Below are 20,488 nucleotides of genomic sequence, written 5' to 3'. Positions count from 1 at the left end.
CAATATTCATTTACTTTATTTAAAAAAACAATTGAGTAAATTATATCATAATACAGAAAAATTCAAATAGATTTAGTTTAACTAGGAAATACTGCCAAGATCCTAAGTATTTCTTCAAGGACAAACTGACCTTTCAATTCTAAAGGCAAGTTAGCTATTTTCTAGGCTGTTGTACTAACCAAGATGGCCACATCAAATTGTGATTTGGGCCTTTTATCATATTTTCATGTCATCATAACTACATTTTAAAATTTGAAATTGAAGACAAATATTATAAATGTCAGTCAACATGAATTGTATATGACTTAAAACTTACCATAGCTTTGACTGGAGGTGGAAATAAATGCACACTGTCAAAGGGAAAACTGTAAAGGAAACACATACTTATATCATACAAATCACAAAAGATGTCACTTGTCATTCAAAAATAATATTTACTTACAGTATCTCTTTAACAGATAACAGATATTCAAATATTCCCTCTTTTCCTACACCAAAATAGAAAAATGTGCTCTTTACAAAGAAGTTAATTTTGGAAACCTTGATAATGAAACAGAAATTGTCAACATTAAAACATTAATGGGGGATAAACTGTGGGGCAACATTTGAAGGTTAATTATTAGTTGTCAGCACAAACTGACAACGTCACAGCTATTATTACAATAACAATCATAAATTTGGGACAAGTGTAGTTTGACTCTGAGTTCTATGAATCTTCAATTCTTTTTTAATGAAAATTTTACATGAGTGGTAATTGATTTTGTGTCCTATCTTTGTCTTATTGTTTTAAAAAGTTAAACAGAACTCTGACAAATTTTACAATAATTTTTATCTATTATTCCAAAAGTTGCCCATAAGGTTTCTGTAATAAATATGTATAGTGCAAGCCATCCTATACGGAGGGAAGTATATTTAATGATCAGAACAGCCATTGAATTGTCACCAACAGATAATTTTTTTTTTTTTTTTTGGTGTTTTAACACCACTTTTAAGCACCGCTTTTGGGCTATTTCATGGCAGCCAACAGATAACTCATTGTAATACAAATAAAAGATCACTATAGATGAACTACTTAAACACATGACCATCAGGTCAATTTATTTTGAAGAGTTATAGAACTCAAACAGGCCATAGGAAAATTTATGAAGTTCTTGCTAAAATAATACAAATTGCTAAGAATGTTTTTCTACAATGCCCTTTGCATGCATGCAGTTTGCTTAACCAAAAACCTTCAAAGGATTGAGTGTAGTTTAAACTCTTCAATAAAAGTTGAAGAAAATATGTTCAAAGTCTATTTCAAATTATGTCAGAACACATACCTATATTCACCAGCTAAAGAACACACTAATAATGAACCAAATACACTCCATAAGGAATAACCACCATTTTTCCAACATAAAGCTAAAGCAGTGCCATCTGGTGTCCATTTCATGCAATGAACAGAACCAGCTGTTTGAGCTGCATCTACAATATAAATCAACAAAATAAAAGTACATCTTAAGTTAAATTATATTAAAATTTTGTAATTGGACAATGTTTTAATCATAAATAGCTAACAAAAAGTTCCCTTGTGAAATATTTTTTCTAAAGCCACATTGGTTTTTTTTTACAGTTTACAACAAAGAATCAAGGAGCATGTGCCAAATAAGTGAGATGATAGAGTGAAATTTATATTTATTTTTTTTATATTTTCAACGCATTTGTTAATATAACTTTTTCATATCAGCTGTTAAATGATTTTAGTGTATCAAAATTTTTCTGTCAGACAGAACATCTTCCTTCAATGTTTTTACCCTTTCTTTCAATATGGATTTTCCCTCGCACTTGCACTATGCAGTTGTCTAATTTCTAACAAGAGGTGTCATGGTTAAAGTCACTGCATACAGAAAAGCTGTCAGCGAATTAGAGTACAGGAAAACAATAATTCAACAGCAGTTTTCTAAAGATTTGGTTAAAATAAAATGATTTTCTTTTAACAGAAAGTATATGTACACGTTTTATATTAAGACTAAACCATCCAAGTATACAAAAAATATTCAACTTTTTTGTTAAATTTGAAGGATCATATGAATTTAACCATAGTAAATCTCTCTTTGAATGTATTTTCAGAAATTTTGATATTTCAGGAAGACATTTAGTCTGTCTTGAAGTTAAAGAGAGAAATGAGAAATAAAGCCAACTTCAATATTGATTAAAATATGTTTTTCTTCAATTCAGAATTTTCATAAATTGTTCTATAATATATTATTCTGATTGACTGAATAAATTCAAGAGAAAAAGCGGCATGTAAGATGTAAACAACACAACTATATTTGATGGCAACAGTTTCAATGGCCATATAAGTTAGATCTAATAAGCATTAAAAACTACAATAATTCAAACTATAAAACCCTTTCAATTATTACAGTAATAGTAGCATTTTACAAATAATCTGCAGCAAACAGCTGTGGTACATTATAAATCAGTTATTGTGTAAACAATTTGCAAAGTTGAAAGAAAAGAAAATTTTGACATCTGCTTGGTAATCAATAATAGGTAATTGTTTAAAAAACATATGTCACAAAATATATATTGACATCAAAGTCTAAGCTTTAAAAATGTCAATTCTGTACAGCATCAAATCCTTAAAAAAAAAAATTTGCTAATTGATTGAAAAATCTAAGATTGATGATAATAAATTTTTTTTAATACCTAATGAATACTATGTACTACTATATTTTTAGTTGAGTATATGTATATAATTGTCTGACAATAGTTTACCCTCGACCTCATTTATCACAAACACAACTCACGACTTACCAGGATAGTCTTTACTTGACACAGCTAAATTATATGACACTTCTAATGTACCCTTGACCTCATTTATCACATACACAACTCAAACTTACCAGGGTAGTCTTTACTTGACACAGCTAAATTGTATGACACTTCTAATGTACCCTTGACCTCATTTATCACATACACAATTCAGACTTACCAGGATAGTCTTTACTTGACACAGCTAAATTGTATGACACTTCTAATGTACCCTCGACCTCATTTATCACATACACAATTCAGACATACCAGGATAGTCTTTACTTGACACAGCTAAATTGTATGACACTTCTAATGTACCCTCAACCTCATTTATCACATACACAATTCAGACTTACCAGGATAGTCTTTACTTGACACAGCTAAATTATATGACACTTCTAATGTACCCTCGACCTCATTTATCACATACACAACTCCTGCACCACTGGAAATAATAATTTCATAAATAAAATATCAAAATACAGCAAAGAATAGACCCTGAAATTTATTTTTTCAAAATCTGCTTAAATTGCAATATGTTTTTAATCATTTTTGATTCTGTAAATTCATATCTATTTCCAATGTTTTAGATGACAAATATATTTCTGAATGATAAATGTGATAAAATAATGATGCTATCAATTTCATGTTATTATTCAGCAATTATACAAAATGTTGTGTAAAAGAACTTTTACACAAAACAATAAATTACTGCTTTACTTAATGTACAAATTTTATTTTTGTTGTTGATTTATTACAGTATACAGGTACAGGCATGCAAGATGTCAAATCACATCATTTCTCAAAACAAAGCATGGAACTAACTCTTGTTGTAGTATGAAACTTGGTCAGGAGTTGCATCTTTTTAGTATCTATAGCCAACTACAATTTCACCTTATATTCTATTCATATTTTGGTTCCAATTTATCACTTGCTGTAATCCAATATTTCTGTTTTTGTAATAACAAATCATATTTGCAAGTAAAAATATGAAAGGTCAATATCATGATGATTTAACAGGAATTAATCAGCAATTTGTGATAAGTCTCCTCAAAAGTCACAAAAACTGATATCAAAGGAAATAGCTCCATAGTATTTGTAGACAAAATATACAGATTTACAGGCTCAGTGTTGTTCACTTTTTCACCTATTGCAATTAAATGCCATAAGCTTTTACTCTGTAACTTAATCTATTGTAACCTTACAATGTATATAATCAAATGTCATAAGTCTGTATCTAGTACATATTACCTTTTACAACCAAATGCCATAAGTCTGTATCTATGGTTAACAGCCAGACATACTGCATCTTTAAGATCCTTTACCCATACACCTTGAGCAACCTATCAAAATATAATTCATACATATTTAGCATTCATATATATATCTAAGAAAATTCAAAACTAAAATACAACAAGCATTCTGTGAGTATTGCATGGCAATGCATAGTCCCCTACCGGTTACAAATTCATTGTCACGGAATGAAATTCTAACTTCATCTATAACTTGTCATGGTGTAAACTACATAAAAATATCAAGTCAAAATCTTCAAGCATGACGAAAAAAACTGTTGAAAACTGATTATTTAAGTGAATTTTCTATGTCCAAAGACCATAACTCTGCACAAAATTATCAGACTGGAACAAAATTCCAACTTGATCTGTAACTTGTCATGATAAAACTATATACTAATTATCAAATCAATATCTTCAAGAATGACAAACAAACCTACCACTAAATTCTTCAAACAATTTACCAAAGAAAAGGAAAAAAATCCAAAATATCATTTTGTCTTTTAAATCTTTTAAAAAATGAGTTATTTCCCTTTGAACAGAACTCTACTAATTAATAAGTATTTCATAAAAAATTTAATTCTAGGGAAAGGGCTTTAACTGAACAAAGAGAAAAGCTAAAATCGTGAAAATTTAACTTGACCTGTAACTTGTCATGATAAATCAATAAACCAAATATCAAATCAATATCTTCAAGCACGAAGAAAAAAAGTCTGGAAAACTGATTTGCTGGACTGACAGATGGACAGACAGACAGACGGACAGAGTGCAAACCTAAAGTCCCCTTCGACTTCGTCGGTAGGGGACTAATTATGACAGAAATAAAATTTCAACTATACATTGCTAGACAAACTAAAGGTAATATCAGTGAACTTACAAGATGAACCCAAAACACAAAGCTTTGCTCAAAATAATAGCTATGTGTACATTTTTATATTTATGTAAATATTCCTTTAAATCTATCTAACAACTGAGAAGAAAGTGCATTTACAAGAACAATATCATATGATGAATGAAATATCTGTAGCTTCAAAATTTACCCTCAAAGATGTTGGACCATTATTAATTTGCTTTATGAAAAGCTTTAAATGGTTGAAGTTGATTGAAATTTTCCAGACAAGATGGTTTCTTCATACATCCAAAAAATTTGTGTGGGGATTTACAGTAAGCTAAATGAGAAGTGGCATGTCTATGTCATGCAAAGTATATCCCAATTATTATTGTACACTGACATTCCTTGCTCATTTGTTAAAAAAAAAATTAAAAATATTGTAAAACAGGAAGTGACTGCCTGACAGATCTATAAATCCCTTACACAGTACAATGCAATGTTATAAAGTTAAGGATCAATATTAAATCATTCCTCATAGAGAAGCTAATTAATATGTAATGAAAGTAAAGGAGAAAAAATTGAACATAAATACAGAAGGACGGGCAGACAAACACAATATATCCTCCACTCTGTTAGGGTGTAATATATGTGGAATAAATTTACCTGGAGACTCCTGTGATGCTTGAAAATAAAACTACCTAATCATGAAAATTAAAAAAAAAAAAAAAAATAAGATAAAAACTTACACCATTGTCTGCTTTGGTAGAAGGTGGTATTACAAACATGGCCCTTCCGGAGGAAAGAACCATTACATAGCCTCCAATGATAGGGCTATATTCCATATGTACAACATAACCATCGGATTCTGTAAGTTTGGCAGCTAAAAAAAATATGTCAAAGCTATAATAACATAAAATGAAATTGTATTTTTGTTCTATTACTTATCACATAAAATTCATAATGTTAATGTAATATGTTACTATTTTAAAATGTTTTGGAAACGATCCATTAAATATCTTTGTCTTTGATAAAAAAATTGAATGTCATGCCAAGTATATTCCTGAAAATAGTTTTTGCAGTTACTACCATCTCACCTTTTGTGTTTTGGAAATCCATAGAGACAGGAAAATCTCTGATGAACAATGAATTCTTTTCACTCTTAGTTCCATTCCATTTGATTCTATTTAAATGCCCATCTGATGTAGCAATGACTAGATCTTCTCGAACACACAAACAACTAGAAAATATGTTACTGAACTTGTAAAATACTATAAAAAAATACAATTAGGTCATGGTCATTCAAAATTTTGTATGGTTACCTCCTTTGTCCAGAAAACATAAACATGGTCATACCTTTTTACAATTGAGATTAGTTCCATCTTTCCTATGGTTACCTCCTTTGTACAGAAATCATAAACATGGTCATACCTTTTTACAATTGAGATTAGTTCCATCTTTCCTAATTTGCAGCATAGATAAATGTAAAGCATTTTTTTCTAGGTAACTTTCAACAAATTTTCCAATACAAAAACACATTTTAGCAATTGTATGCATTCACTCTAAAACTTAAGGATATCATTGTTATCTATGAATCTTTGTAGTACAGTAATCAGTTCATATTTTTGTCTTTTGGGTGTGAGTGTCATCATAACTTTGGTTGAGGAAACATTGAACCATTTTCCTATTAGTACTATTATTGACATCAGTAATTTCAGGAAGCAGATTAACATTGTTTTTTCTCATGTTGGTTTTAAAATGATAGCCTCTAAATTCAATCCTTGACATAATTCTGAACAAGAAGTCAAATTTGTTAAAATACAGGTGCATTAGGCAAACTGAGCTAAAGAAACAACATATGCTTATATGTTACAGTACCCTTACCAAGTAATACTGGCCTCTAAATTGAGCTGAGCACATGGTCCAATCTTTATTGCTGGAACACTGTCACTATCAGGTATTCCATTTAAATCTTTCTTTGTATTATAAAGTCTAAAAATGCAAAACATCTCAATGATCTGTTTATCTACATAAAATTCACTTTTAAGTCTTATCTGAGAAAATTACTTAGGTTCAGTATTATTCTATAGCATATATTTACAATAATAGGAATACTCGCACTTAAAATCATGAAATGGTGTTTTCTGTCATTGTCTTTTAAAGTTAAGTGTGATTAAAGCTTTAGATTTTCTGAAAGAGGTGTGTACATGTATGGTGGTTTTAATATCAAATAAATATTAAATCTGATAATTTGACTTTATTTTTACCAAATCCAACAATTATAAATAATTTAGAAGACAAAATCATAAAAATACATTACTATTTTGATTAAATCAAATACAAAATAAAACTTAGACTTTCCATTGCTTTCCTTTCATCAACATGATCAATGGCTGAAGTTTATATTTACTGATATTTTTTTAGCATAAATATACTTTAATTACAGTCAAAAGCAAGTAAGACAAAAACAAGAAGCTCAATCATGTCTAAAGATCTTATTTAAACAAACAGATTTATTTTCTTTCTTTCTCATGCATTCATGTTCTGTATAAATAATGCTTCACAAGAAAAGAAAACCAAGTATAAACTACAGCATTTTTTCGTATAGTAAACAAGTCATAATCTTCTTATTATGAAATCAATTAGACGACATGATTTGCAAAATAATACATGTAATGATCCTTTGAAACAAACAGGTGTCTATTGATTTTGCCACCGGTGACTGATGTACCTATACCTGATCAAAACAGCATTAACTACAATGACTCTAGCAAAGCAACAACATCTTCATTACACAGTACGTGTAAATTCTTATATCAGTGCACCAAATTTTACCTGATTCTAATTTTGTTTTTCCTCAGTCTAAAATTAAGAATTGAAATTAGGATACAGATGAAAAATTTTCTCCAACAATATAATGATATAATTTTCATTCTCTAACGATAAAAATGATGATCAGTAAATAAATCTTTTCAACATAGGATTACAGAAATTATTGATTGAACTGTTACCTATTTTAAGCTGGATAGTTTATGTAGACATATATATGACATTGAAGTACATGATTTCTAAAACACAAACTTCCTGAAAAACTTAGATGTGATTAAACTTAAGCTCAGTCAATTAACCATAAATGTAAACTTTTGTGACCAAATTTTAATAGCAGCCACATCCTCTAAAGATGCACACCATTAATTTTTAATGCAAAACAAGACAAGTTAAAGTTAGTGAATAAATAGACAGAGTGTACTGCAACAGCACTATTCTGCACTATAGATACTAACAAATAAAATTGAAAGTCAAGTGATACTCATAACACAATAGGAATTTTACTGGCAATGAACTAGGCATAATTGTTTCATTTATAGCTATGACAATTCAGTTCCAATGAAATGTTGGGAATCTGTATACTTACTTTCCCTCCTGCTGTACGTATAGACAGTGATGATTTGGTACAGATATATCTAAATCTACTTACTTTCCCTCCTGCTGTACATATAGACAGTGATAATTTGGTACATATATATCTAAATCTACTTACTTTCCCTCCTGCTGTACATAAAGACAGTGATGATTTGGTACAGATATATCTAAATCTACTTACTTTCTCTCCTGCTGTATGTATAGACAGTGATGATTTGGTACAGATATATCTAAATCTACTTACTTTCACTCCTGCTGTACGTATAGACAGTGATGATTTGGTACAGATATATCTAAATCTACTTACTTTCACTCCTGCTGTACGTATAGACAGTGATGATTTGGTACAGATATATCTAAATTTACTTACTTTCACTCCTGCTGTACATATAGAAAGTGATGATTTGGTACAGATATATCTAAATCTACTTACTTTCCCTCCTGCTGTACCTAAAGACAGTGATGATTTGGTACAGATATATCTAAATCTACTTACTTTCTCTCCTGCTGTACGTATAGACAGTGATGATTTGGTACAGATATATCTAAATCTACTTACTTTCCCTCCTGCTGTACGTATAGACAGTGATGATTTGGTACAGATATATCTAAATCTACTTACTTTCTCTCCTGCTGTACGTAAAGACAGTGATGATTTGGTACAGATATATCTAAATCTACTTACTTTCTCTCCTGCTGTACGTAAAGACAGTGATGATTTGGTACAGATATATCTAAATCTACTTACTTTCCCTCCTGCTGTACATATAGACAGTGATGATTTGGTACAGATATATCTAAATCTACTTTGAAGAATATCACATGGTGTTTACTTGTCTGCAAAGAGAGAGCAAAAATACATGTCTATGAGGCATAATGCATCATACATCCCAAAATAAATATTTGTGCTAAAAACCTAATGAGCATTTGACACAAAGACAATCAAAAACCTTAATCTATGAAACAGGCATCAATTTAAGGCTTGTTCCTAGGATAGAAAAAATTGTTAATCTATTATACTGCCATTTTTTTTAAACAAAAGAAAACTTTAATTTAGATTAACTTTATTCAAATACTACATTCCTGCTTACCATGACAGCTATCATAGACGAGTCAGGTTTCCATTCTGCTAATGTGTATGCCCCAAATTTGTCTAAATCTCTCTGTGACTGTGTGTAATTTACTATCTGAACTGGTGGCTGAAATGTAAAATACATCTGTATGTAACATTAGAAAATGTTCTATTATAATGTTGTGGTTAATTTGTTACTTGATGTCCAGTCAGCAACATAACAACAATGTCCTGCCAAAATATTCTGATGAAACAAAAATGTTCCAACAAAATTCACTTATTTCTGCAAGGTTTCCGTTTTAAACCATTTCTGTGACACCAAATAGTTAGCTTAATATGTTCAATTAATGTGGTATAATTGCCAATGAGACAACTATTTGAGTTGAAATGCAGCAGATTATAAAAGCTACCATAGGGGTCTGACATGACAAAACGCTATACAAGTAAAACAAAAAAATCAACAGCCTCATTTATGATAAAACAATAAAGAAAAACAAATATGACAGACAGCAAGCAATAACAACCAATGTAATCACCTTCAACAATGAGGAATTAATTTAGATTTTATCAATTTTATCTTGTATCATTGGGGTTGAAGTATTCTTTAATCGTGACTGTTTGACATGTTGCTAAAATCTCTCGGCTATCAAATGAGTGAGATTAAATTTAGATAATTTTATGAAAATGCTCAATGTTGGCCTGTGAAGATTTCATTTTATATTTTAAAATAAAAGAATAATTTGTCTGAGGACACCAATGCCCCCGCTCAAGCTTTGCAATTTTCCAAGTAAAAAAGGGGTATAACTCTGGAATGGTAAATGACTCACTGCCCAAATTTGAACTCTGTTTTGGCATTGTGGTTCTTAGCATTGTGTAAACAAGGGATCCTAAATTTTCGATGAGACAAACTAAAGCAAGAGGATGGAAACGAAAAAAATTACCAATTTTCTAAGTTATAAAGGGCATAACTCTAGAACAGCAAGTGACTCAATGCACTGTGTATGAGTTTCATAAAATTAGGATGAAGAAAACTTAAGTTCTTTTCTTTTATCAAAAATGTATGGTCAATCTCACACACAATTACAGTTACTTTTGTTTACATGGTTACTTCAAACAGTAGAAAACAAGTCAATCTAATTTCCAGGTTAGCTAATAATTCAAGCAAATACAAGTTACAGTCTAGGTATTTTGAACATTTTCTGTGAGTACAATATAAGACTTGACTTCATTAAAAGCATGAACAAAGATTGTTTAGTAATCAATTCCTAAGAATTAGTCTTGAAATTTAGTTGAACCAGGACATCATTTTAGTTTTATATACATATTTCAAGTAAGTAATAATAAACATAAAAAACAATGTAGTTGTACCAGTATGATCATTTCCAAAAGTAATATCTACTTCTCACTTTCAACCTCAAATTGTGGTTTTAAATTTTTTACATTTATATATTTCAAAAGTACAGGTTTTTATCCATTTTCAACATAAAAACAAATGTTTTGTATAATGAAGTATGACAAATGTAACTCCATCTGTCAAAAACCTATGTAAAGACATCAATCATCTACAAAGGGTTAAATGTGGCAATAAATACTGCTCAACATATAGCTATATAGTATGTTTATATGAAATGAACATAAGGCTATACTAAAATAAGACAGAGACAATATCAAAATAAACATATTCCAATCAAAACTTATCCATGTAAACCAGAATTAGTACCCCAAAAAGGTCAACAGATCTGATCCTGACAATAATTTAATCATATAGTAATTTGATTTCTTCTCTAATACAATTGTGAACATAACAACTTACATATTTTTGTTCCAATTTGTTCTGATTGCATTATTTATATTTATACATTCACCAGCAATAACCCTACTTGAGGAGCAGGCATGGTCATTGGTCTTATATTAGAGAAAAACCATTGTATATTTGTAGGACTCAAATCTATGGCGGGTTCCAAATATATGGCAGATTCCTAATCTATGGCAAATGTGACATTACAAACGTCAAACAAATCAAATCTATGGCAGATTTTTGTTTTCTCCAAATCTATGGCAGATCTTTAAATTGTGTAATTTTCGGGGGAAAAAAGTAACATAAAATGTCACAATTGAATAACGCCATATTAAATCGTCGCCGACGCTAACGATGGTGGAACCTATAGATTAGAGCACCATTCCAGATGAAGGTATTTCCCTCGACGACAATTTGCAGATGGTTTAAAAGAAGATTTGACCTATTCTCCGGATGAAGGACAAAATATGCTGTACATGCCGAAGCATGGATGAATAAGGGTACCGCTGTTTTCAGTACCGGATATTTTAGAACAGGAGTTATAGTAAATATTTTACTGTCTACAGCTGGCAAAGTTTATAAAGTGAAAGATGAAATTACCGGATTCCAATTTGATTTAAATCGTCATTAAATAAAAAAGATGTATTTACGATGAAAACAAATTTATGTGAAAATTCAAACTGTTCATTTGTATTTATTTCTTTAATATAAAAAACTGCCTTCTTGTTTGTTAAGAGATTTACTAGTTGGTTTAATGAATGGGTTAAACAGGTACCATTCACAGATTAGAAAATGTTTATTTCAATCTTGAAGTCTGTACTAAGGTATATGAATTCATCATTTACGAAATTTGTTGGTTGCCATCACGATTTGGTTGACCATTATGGAATGTTTATAGACATGCTCCCGTACATTTCCACTTGTTTAAGACAAGTCATTGGTCATATGTACTGCATTGTTTTCCATTTGCACCAAATTTGCCATAGATTTGGAAACAACAAAAATCCCCCATATATTAGGAAATTACAAAACTTGCCATAGATTAGGATTATAAAAAATCTGCCATAGATTTGGGATGACATGACGTCACATTTGCCATAGATTAGGAATCTGCCATAGATTCGGAACCCGCCAGAGATTTGAGTCCTACATATTTAAGAAAAGAACACATTTAATATGTATATAACTCAAATAGCCAGCATCCCAACAAAACATAAACAAGGGTGCACACACTGAAATGTCTCGCCTAATGTACTGATCGTGATTGAACTTTTGTTGAAAGTCTTAAACAAAAAGATTTTACCACAAGTATATCATGAAATAAATATCGACCAATGAACCATGAAAATGAGATCAAGGTCAGATGACCTCTGTCAAATAGACATATACACCTTGCAGTCATTCCATATACAAAAAAAAGTTAATCTATTGCTCGTAAAATCTGAGAAACGGAATGGACCTTAACATTGACAATTGAACCACAAATATAAGGTCAAGGTCAGATGAACCCTGCCAGACAGACCTGACCACATAACAATCATTCCCTACACCAAATATGCTTACAGCATCTGTGAAATGGACTAAAACACACAAAAAAATAACATTGATCAATGAACCATAAAAAAGAGGATAAGGTCAGAGGAACCCTGCCAGACAGACTTGACCACCTTGCAATCATTCCATATACCAAATATAGTTCACATATTGCTTATAGTATCTGTGAAATGGACTAAAACACTAAAACTTAACTGTGACCAATGAACCATGAAATTGAGGTCAAGATCAGATGAACCCTGCCAGACAGACCTGACCACTTTACAATCATTCCATACACCAAATGAGGTCAAGAACAATAGACATATGATAGACAGAAACTTTGTAACATAAGACATCTGTATACAAGGTTTGAAGTATCTATGTCTTCTACCATATGAAATATAAAGCTTTATGCAAATAGTTTATGACATTGCTGATGTTAGCATCCCTACTCCTCCCATTCTGTGACTGTCATCGCAGACAAGACAATAATCAAAATAAACATCACCAGGTTAATAGTTATAAACACCTTACAAGTACATGTATCTGTCTCATTTGTTATGCTCTAAATCATCTAAAGTCTAAACAGGTTGTGAATAAATTTAAAAGAGACTACATGTACCTAAGATCAGTTATCACCACTAAAATCTGTTAGATTAAAGGTTTTTTCTGGTATGATAATTGTACAGAAACAAAATATTCATCTGCTGCAAGTAGACAAAAACTTCCCTGAAAACAGAATCGATCTTATCTGTATCATTTAACACGTAAAATCCAAACAAAATACTAGAGAATTACCCAGTATGCTCTACTTAAATATGGTAAGAAGCTACTAACAGGACTTACATATAAATGCACGAGTGCACACGCTGAAATGTCTCGCCTTCTTTACTAACCATTGATTTTACGTTAATAGTCCTAAATATAAAGCTTTACTACAAGTAACACATAAACTTAACATGATCCAAGAAAATGAGGTCAAGGTAAGATAAACCAAAAGAGAAATACATGTACACCTTACAATCATTCAATAAACCAAACATAGTTGACCTATTGCTTATAGTTTCTAAGAAACAGTCTTAACCAAGAAAACTTAACATTGAGCAATGAACCATGAAAATGAGGTCAAGGTCAGATGAACCATGCCAGATAGACATGTACACCTTACAATCAATTTATGCATTAAATTTAGTTGACCTATTGCTTATAGTACATGTAGTATCTACGAAACAAACTTAACCATGAAAACTTAACATTAACCAATGAACCATGAAAATGAGGTCAAGGTCAGATGATACCTGTCAGACAGACATATACACCTTATAATCCTTCCATACAACAAATATAGTTGATCTATTGCATATAGTATTAGAGAAAAAAAGACCAAAACTCAAAAACTTAACACTGAGAAATGAACCGTGAAAATGAGGTCAAGGTAAAATAAAACCTGCGAGACTGACATGTACATCATAAAATATTTCCATACACCAAATATATTGATCTATTGCATATAGTATTAGAAAAAAAGACCAAAACTCAAAAACTTAACTTTGACCACTGAACCATGAAAATGAGGTCACGGTCAGATGACACCTACATGTTGGACATGTACACCTTACAATCATTCCATACCAAATATCACTATCTCTATGTCAAGCTTTAGGCATGACAAAATTGCAGGTACCAACTAACTGTAATTAATTTTAGTTTAATGTAATAAGCTTTTGTTTTCTTTTTTGAATTGTTTCACATTTTATTATCCAGGGGCCTTTTGTAGTTTAGGGAAATATAAAGTGTAGGTTTTGATTCTGATCCTGAGGTATTTGAAAAACCACACCCAATCATTCACAGATGTTACACCAGTGCATAACCTTAAAGGCATATCATGAAAGATTTCTGAGGAATAGACATACACAAAAGTTGACTAAACTCATTCGAATGTGAAATTAACTTCATAGTAAATGATACTGTTGGTGAAATACAACATGGGTTTCTGAAAAACTGACTTGAACAAAGAACTTTATCACAGGAGAAGGTATGATAAGGTCACTTTTTTTGGTCTGACACTTGAACTCCAATATCACAAAGTATTATAAATAAACTAAATAACATCCTTCAAACATTCATAAGACATTAGTCTATCAGACATCAGTATCTATTTATTTTTCAATTTTGTCTTACATATTTGCATTTGGGCTTATAACTAAATCTTAAATGATGTGCAAAACTGAAAAAAATGCCAAATAGCCCCCTTCTGAGATTTTCTCATTAATTTTTAGATATTAGCGCCTTATTATAAACTAAAATAAAATGCTTCACTGAGCTCAGCTGGATACGACCGCAGAGGTCCAGCCCTGAACAGTTGGGACGAAAAAGGACACAATATTTGTGCTTGATACAGGTCTGAATTTGGATTGTAATTAAATATTTGACACATAATAGGTTTCTGACACTGAATAACTGTAGTCAAAGAACCCCCCCTTTTTTTTTGCTTTTGTGAAATACACTATGCTGCTGCATATTGACCCTCCCCCCCCCCCCCCCCCCCCCCCCCCCCCCCCCCAAAAAAAAAAAAATGTTTACCCCCTTTTTTTTTTAAATTGCCCCCCACAATTTCTTTTTTACCCCCCTCCCCCCCCCTTTAAAAAAAAAATTTCCCTCAAGATATGGTCATAATCTCAATTCAAATTTTTCCAATGGAGAATTATGGAGTTTGCAACCATAATTACCAATTTAAATACATCATAAAAGTCTTAAATAGATAATTTAAAAGCAGTGTAAGGGAGGTAATCCAACATTGTACAATTTTGTTTTTGGATTACCTCCCTTACACTGCTTTTAAATTGTCCATTAACCAGGAAACTCTTGTTTTTTCCCCTTTTTTGCCCCTAATTCCTAAACGGTTTGAGCCATAACCCCCCAAAGCCAATGCTAACCCTCCCTTTGTGGTATGGAAACTTGTGGTATAATTTCAGAGAGATCCATACACTAACACACAAGTTATGTCTGGAAGTTACAAAAATGCTTATTTTTGGCCCCTTTTTGGCCCCTAATTCCTTAACTGTTGGTACCATAACCCCCATTTTCAATCCCAACCATCCTTTTGTGGTATTGAACCTTATGGTAAAATTTCATAGAGATCCATTCACTTAAACTCAAGTTATTGTGCGAAAACCAATGTGTCTTAGGACGACGACGACGCCAACATCATACCAATATACGACCATAAAAAGTAAAGTAAGTATTTTGCTACAAGATGTATTTTACAAATTAAAGATGAAAATGTGTTAAAAATTTCTTTTTGGGAAAGACCTTGGCTTTATATATATTTAGATATTTAGTAAAATAAATTACATGTAAAATGAATACTTTGGGTCAAATATGTCAATATCGACATGTTTATGGTATCATAGTGACATAACAATTGAGAATTTGACCGTTTTGCACTAAAGTGTCCAGATTGTAGTAACCTGTTCATTTATCAAGAAAATTAAAGTAACTCTGAAAGGCTTGAATAAGTTTAATACTTTTTCATTTTAAGGAGCCAAATAATGGCTTTAGTTATACCCTACCCCACCCCACTGAGTGGTCAGACAAGGACAAAGGCAAAATATCCAAGAAAAAACAGCTAGATTGACAGTGTGTAGGGAAGAATGTTTTTCAAAAGGCAGGATGTTTAATCATTGAAAGTTTAAAGAATTTGCAAAATATGTATTCTTTTAGCATATTGAAGTGGTTTTAAAAAAGGTAAGAATTGAGAATAAACTACATGTATATTTGAACATAAATGTATATTACATCTGAAATCTTTAACCTATATTTCAATGTTTTTTGGTAAAATTAAAAGTCTGTAGCAATCAAGTATCCATAGAAGAAGAATTTATATATGCCCAGTAATAATAGGAAATCAGGACAAACCTCAGGACTTTATCTCAAGTAATCCCCTTAGACATTTAACCTCTACATACCATAGTATGAAGAGTATTTAATCATATTACATAACAGATCAACAACAAAAACATGAGAACAGACTTCTGATGTACAATGTATGTGAATAAAAGGAGATCTGGATTAAACATCAAGACAAGGGACTGCAACCAAACAATATCAAAACCATAAACGACACCTAGCGGCTAATGTACAGTGTTTAACTAAAACCAAGTTTATATAATCATTATATCTAAAGACAATAAAAATGAAATGGTTCCTGCTTTTGGACAGATATTTCAACATTTGGCAGGTTTAAACTACATGTATTTTTTTTTCAGTGTTAAATCTCCATCTGTGAAATATCAAAGGTACAAATGTACATTATTTAACAATTAAGAAAACATGAAAACGGACACAGCTTTTTAACATCTGTATTTATAGTTACTGAAAGCTAGCTCAAGGCCATATAAAATTATCAATAAATCAGGTTCCCCAGACTAAAATATCAACTAACACACATTCAATACACTAAAATTGAGAAAGGAAATTGGGAATGTGTCAAAGAGACAACAACCTGACCAAAGAGCAGAAAACAGCCGAAGGCTACCAATGGGTTTTCAACACAGCGAGAAAATCCCACACCCGGAGGCGGGCTTCTAGTTCAGTGTGAAGACATTATACAATGTAAATAGTCCATTTCTGTTAAGTATTTGATGATATGATTAGCTCACAAAAAAAAAAATGTGTTTTATTTTCTTATAATGTATTATATGCATGACTACTTTGAATGAACATGACCTATGATTCAAGCTGAATAGCTGCCACATGTACTTTTTGCACATTTTTCATCAAGTTTAAACCACAAGTCTGAAATGTTTTCAATTAAACGCGAAAAATTGGTCAAATATAAAAGAACACTGAGATGAGCTTGATGCTGAATTTGTTTCCTTGTCACTAAATTATTCTTCTTGACGCTTCTTGTTGGTAAAATTTTTCTTGTCTCTAATTAGTGACACCAGTCATTATCCCTTAAATTTAAAGTATCATATTACATCAATTCCTACATTATAAAAATTGATAAACAAAAACAATGTAAAATAAACTGTTGACACATAGATATGTCTTGCCTGTCTGCATAAAATTCAGAAAAGACAATCTCATGGACAGCAACATTGCTTATTCATTCAGTCGCAAGCCCATAATCACGAGGGCCAGAAAATGGTCTATAAACTGACATGTACAGACAGTAATGTAACTTTATAGAAAATATTGTTGTCTATTGTAAGTAGTTCCTATCAATCTAACTTAGGCAGAAAACTTAACATTGAAAATTGCTATTTAATTCAAAGTCACTGGACCATGTCCTAGGAGGCAGGGCCTCAAAATAATTGTCAAACTGATATGTACTGAAAGTAATGCAACTTTATACAAAATATCATTGATCTATCACAAGAAGATCCTATCAAACTAACTTAAGCAGAAAACTTAACATTGAAAATTGCTAATTAATTCAGTCACTGGACCATGTCCTAGGGGGCAGGGCCTCAAAATAGTCATCAAACTGATATGTACTGATAGTAATGCAACTTTATATTAAATATCAATGATCGTTTTCCACGAAAATCTCTTCACAGGGGAGACAAAAATAGTGAAGCAGAACAGAAAGCAGAGTCCAAAAAAATAGGCTGAGTTTGTTCTCTGTATTTTTATATATATGTTATGGAAGGCCAAGTTTGTTATAGAACAAGTTTATTTTAGGTTGAGTTATCCAGCGCTGCAGTACACCTAGCTGCAGAACTGGCCGCAAATTGTCAAAAAATATCATGAGCTACGGTTCCGGTATCAGGTCTGTTCGTGCCCAATACATGTTCGCACCCCACATGTTCGTCCCCTAGGTCCATTCGCACCCTACACGTTTGCACCCTTTTTTTTTTTATTCAAAAAACTGATAAATTTTTAAATGTTTTGTAGATGTTTATATCAAAATATTTTTATTTTCATAAATAAAAATTCTGGAATTTTTAAATGAAATATTGTTTTTAAATTGATTTGATGATTAAATATTAAATGTTAATTATGTATGATTACTGCTAATTGGTATTTATACACAGCTTAATTTGGTGTTTGTTATTGTTGAGTGTTTAAAAATCATGATTAATTTTTGCGGTCGTATAATAAAAATTGGGCGCCAACGTGTAGAGTGCGAACGGACTTTGGGTGCGAACGTGTAGGGTGCAAAAGTGAAAAGGGGGAAAACGTGCATAGGGGCAAACGTGATTGGTATCAGGTCCGTTCGCCCCCAATACACTTTCGCACCCTACACTTTCGCACCCCACACGTTCGCCCCCTAGGTCCGTTTGCGCCCAATACACGTTCGCACCCTACACGTTCGCACCCCACACGTTCGCCCCCTAGGTACGTTCGCACCCTTTTTTTTATTCAAAAACCTGATAAATTTTTAGATGGTTTGTAGATGTTTATATCAAAATATTTTTTCATAAATAAAAATTCGGAAATTTTTAAATGAAATATTGTTTTAAATTGATTTGATGATTAATTATTAAATGTTAATTATGTATGATTACTGCTAATTGGTATTTATACACAGCCTAATTTGGTGTTATTGTTGAGTGTTTAACAATCATGATTTTTGTCATGGTTGTTTTAACTTGTTTTGATGTAAACATGTAAATACTGCATGTATTTAGCTTGGTATGAGTAAAACTTTGAAACTTTGAAGATTTTAAATAAAAAACATGAAAGATAATTGTTTTAACAGCTTGCCTCCTTTGATCTCATGTGTGCCAGAATCTCACTTTATTCAGAAACAATGAAAAAAAATATTTATAGCAATACACTTTCGAAAACATGATTACGAATTATTCAAAACAAAAACAAAAACGTTGTCAGAATCCCAATTACTTTTGAAACAATAAAAAAGAAATATTTATAACAATACACTAACCAAAACATGATTAAAAATTATTCAACACAAAAATAAAATACTGGTCGTCAGAATGTCACTAATAAAAATTGGGCGCGAACGTGTAGGGTGCGAACAGACTTTGGGTGCGAAAGTGAAAGGGGGGCGAACGTGCATGGGGGCGAGCGTGATTGGGGGCGAACGGACCCGGATTCAACGTGATTGGGCGCAAACCCGGATTCTACGGTTCCACAGCTACAGTACACCCTACTTCAGTTTTCAGTACTTGGCTTCCAGTAATATGTACATGAATGTATCAATGCACCTTTAATATGTGATTCAACAAAAATCAAGTTTACACATTTTAGTTAAGAGTTTAAGAATTTTTTCACCTTCTCAGTTTTGTCACACATTTAAAAAAGCATTTACCTTACAGTACCAAATACTGATGGTGTCTTCACACAATATGGCAAACAACATTCTATCGCAGCTACTAATAATATACTGCAGCGGTGGGGAATCATGTTGTGTTTCTTTAAGATATTTTGGCCAGCCAACTGGAAAATACATATTGTGTTCTCAATATTTTGACATTTAAGTCATCAACGTCACTTTTTAGATGCCATCTTGATAATTCTCACTCGGAAAGTAAACAGAAAAGTGATTGGATTAAAAGGAAACCCTATGTCCAATGAAAATTTATTTTACTCTCATATTTCATAAATATACAAAGGTATTTCCCGAAAAATGTGATTCAGATGGCCATTTAAAATCGTTTCCGATCGAAAAAGAAAGAAAGTTTGCACTTTTAATTACCAAAGAAGGTAATATAAAAAGAAAATGAAGTTATATTTTAAATGAAAATTGTTAATCATTAAAAAAATTA

The 20,488-nt window shown here is 31.5% G+C and overlaps 1 protein-coding gene across 1 annotated transcript in view; it reads right to left on the bottom strand.

Annotated features, from left to right (window-relative positions):
- The window catches only part of LOC127725400 (guanine nucleotide exchange factor subunit RIC1-like), a 45,474-nt gene extending 25,240 nt beyond the window's left edge, over positions 1–20,234 (bottom strand). Inside the window, exons 1-10 of the mRNA XM_052232342.1 lie at positions 20,032–20,234; positions 9,435–9,542; positions 9,092–9,180; positions 6,805–6,912; positions 6,018–6,160; positions 5,670–5,803; positions 4,051–4,142; positions 3,156–3,244; positions 1,320–1,464; positions 317–365 (exon numbers count right to left, since the gene is read on the bottom strand). Coding sequence (XP_052088302.1) covers positions 317–365; positions 1,320–1,464; positions 3,156–3,244; positions 4,051–4,142; positions 5,670–5,803; positions 6,018–6,160; positions 6,805–6,912; positions 9,092–9,180; positions 9,435–9,542; positions 20,032–20,172 — 1,098 coding nt within the window. The 5' untranslated portion in view covers positions 20,173–20,234. The remainder of the gene's footprint in view (positions 1–316; positions 366–1,319; positions 1,465–3,155; positions 3,245–4,050; positions 4,143–5,669; positions 5,804–6,017; positions 6,161–6,804; positions 6,913–9,091; positions 9,181–9,434; positions 9,543–20,031) is intronic.
- Between the last annotated feature and the right edge of the window lie 254 nt (positions 20,235–20,488).

Source organism: Mytilus californianus, unplaced genomic scaffold (genome assembly GCF_021869535.1).
Source record: "Mytilus californianus isolate M0D057914Y unplaced genomic scaffold, xbMytCali1.0.p SCAF_1, whole genome shotgun sequence".
Classification (NCBI taxonomy): Eukaryota; Metazoa; Mollusca; class Bivalvia; order Mytilida; family Mytilidae; genus Mytilus; species Mytilus californianus.
Note: the sequence above shows the minus strand (reverse complement) of the source record. Positions and strands in the feature narration are given on the sequence as shown.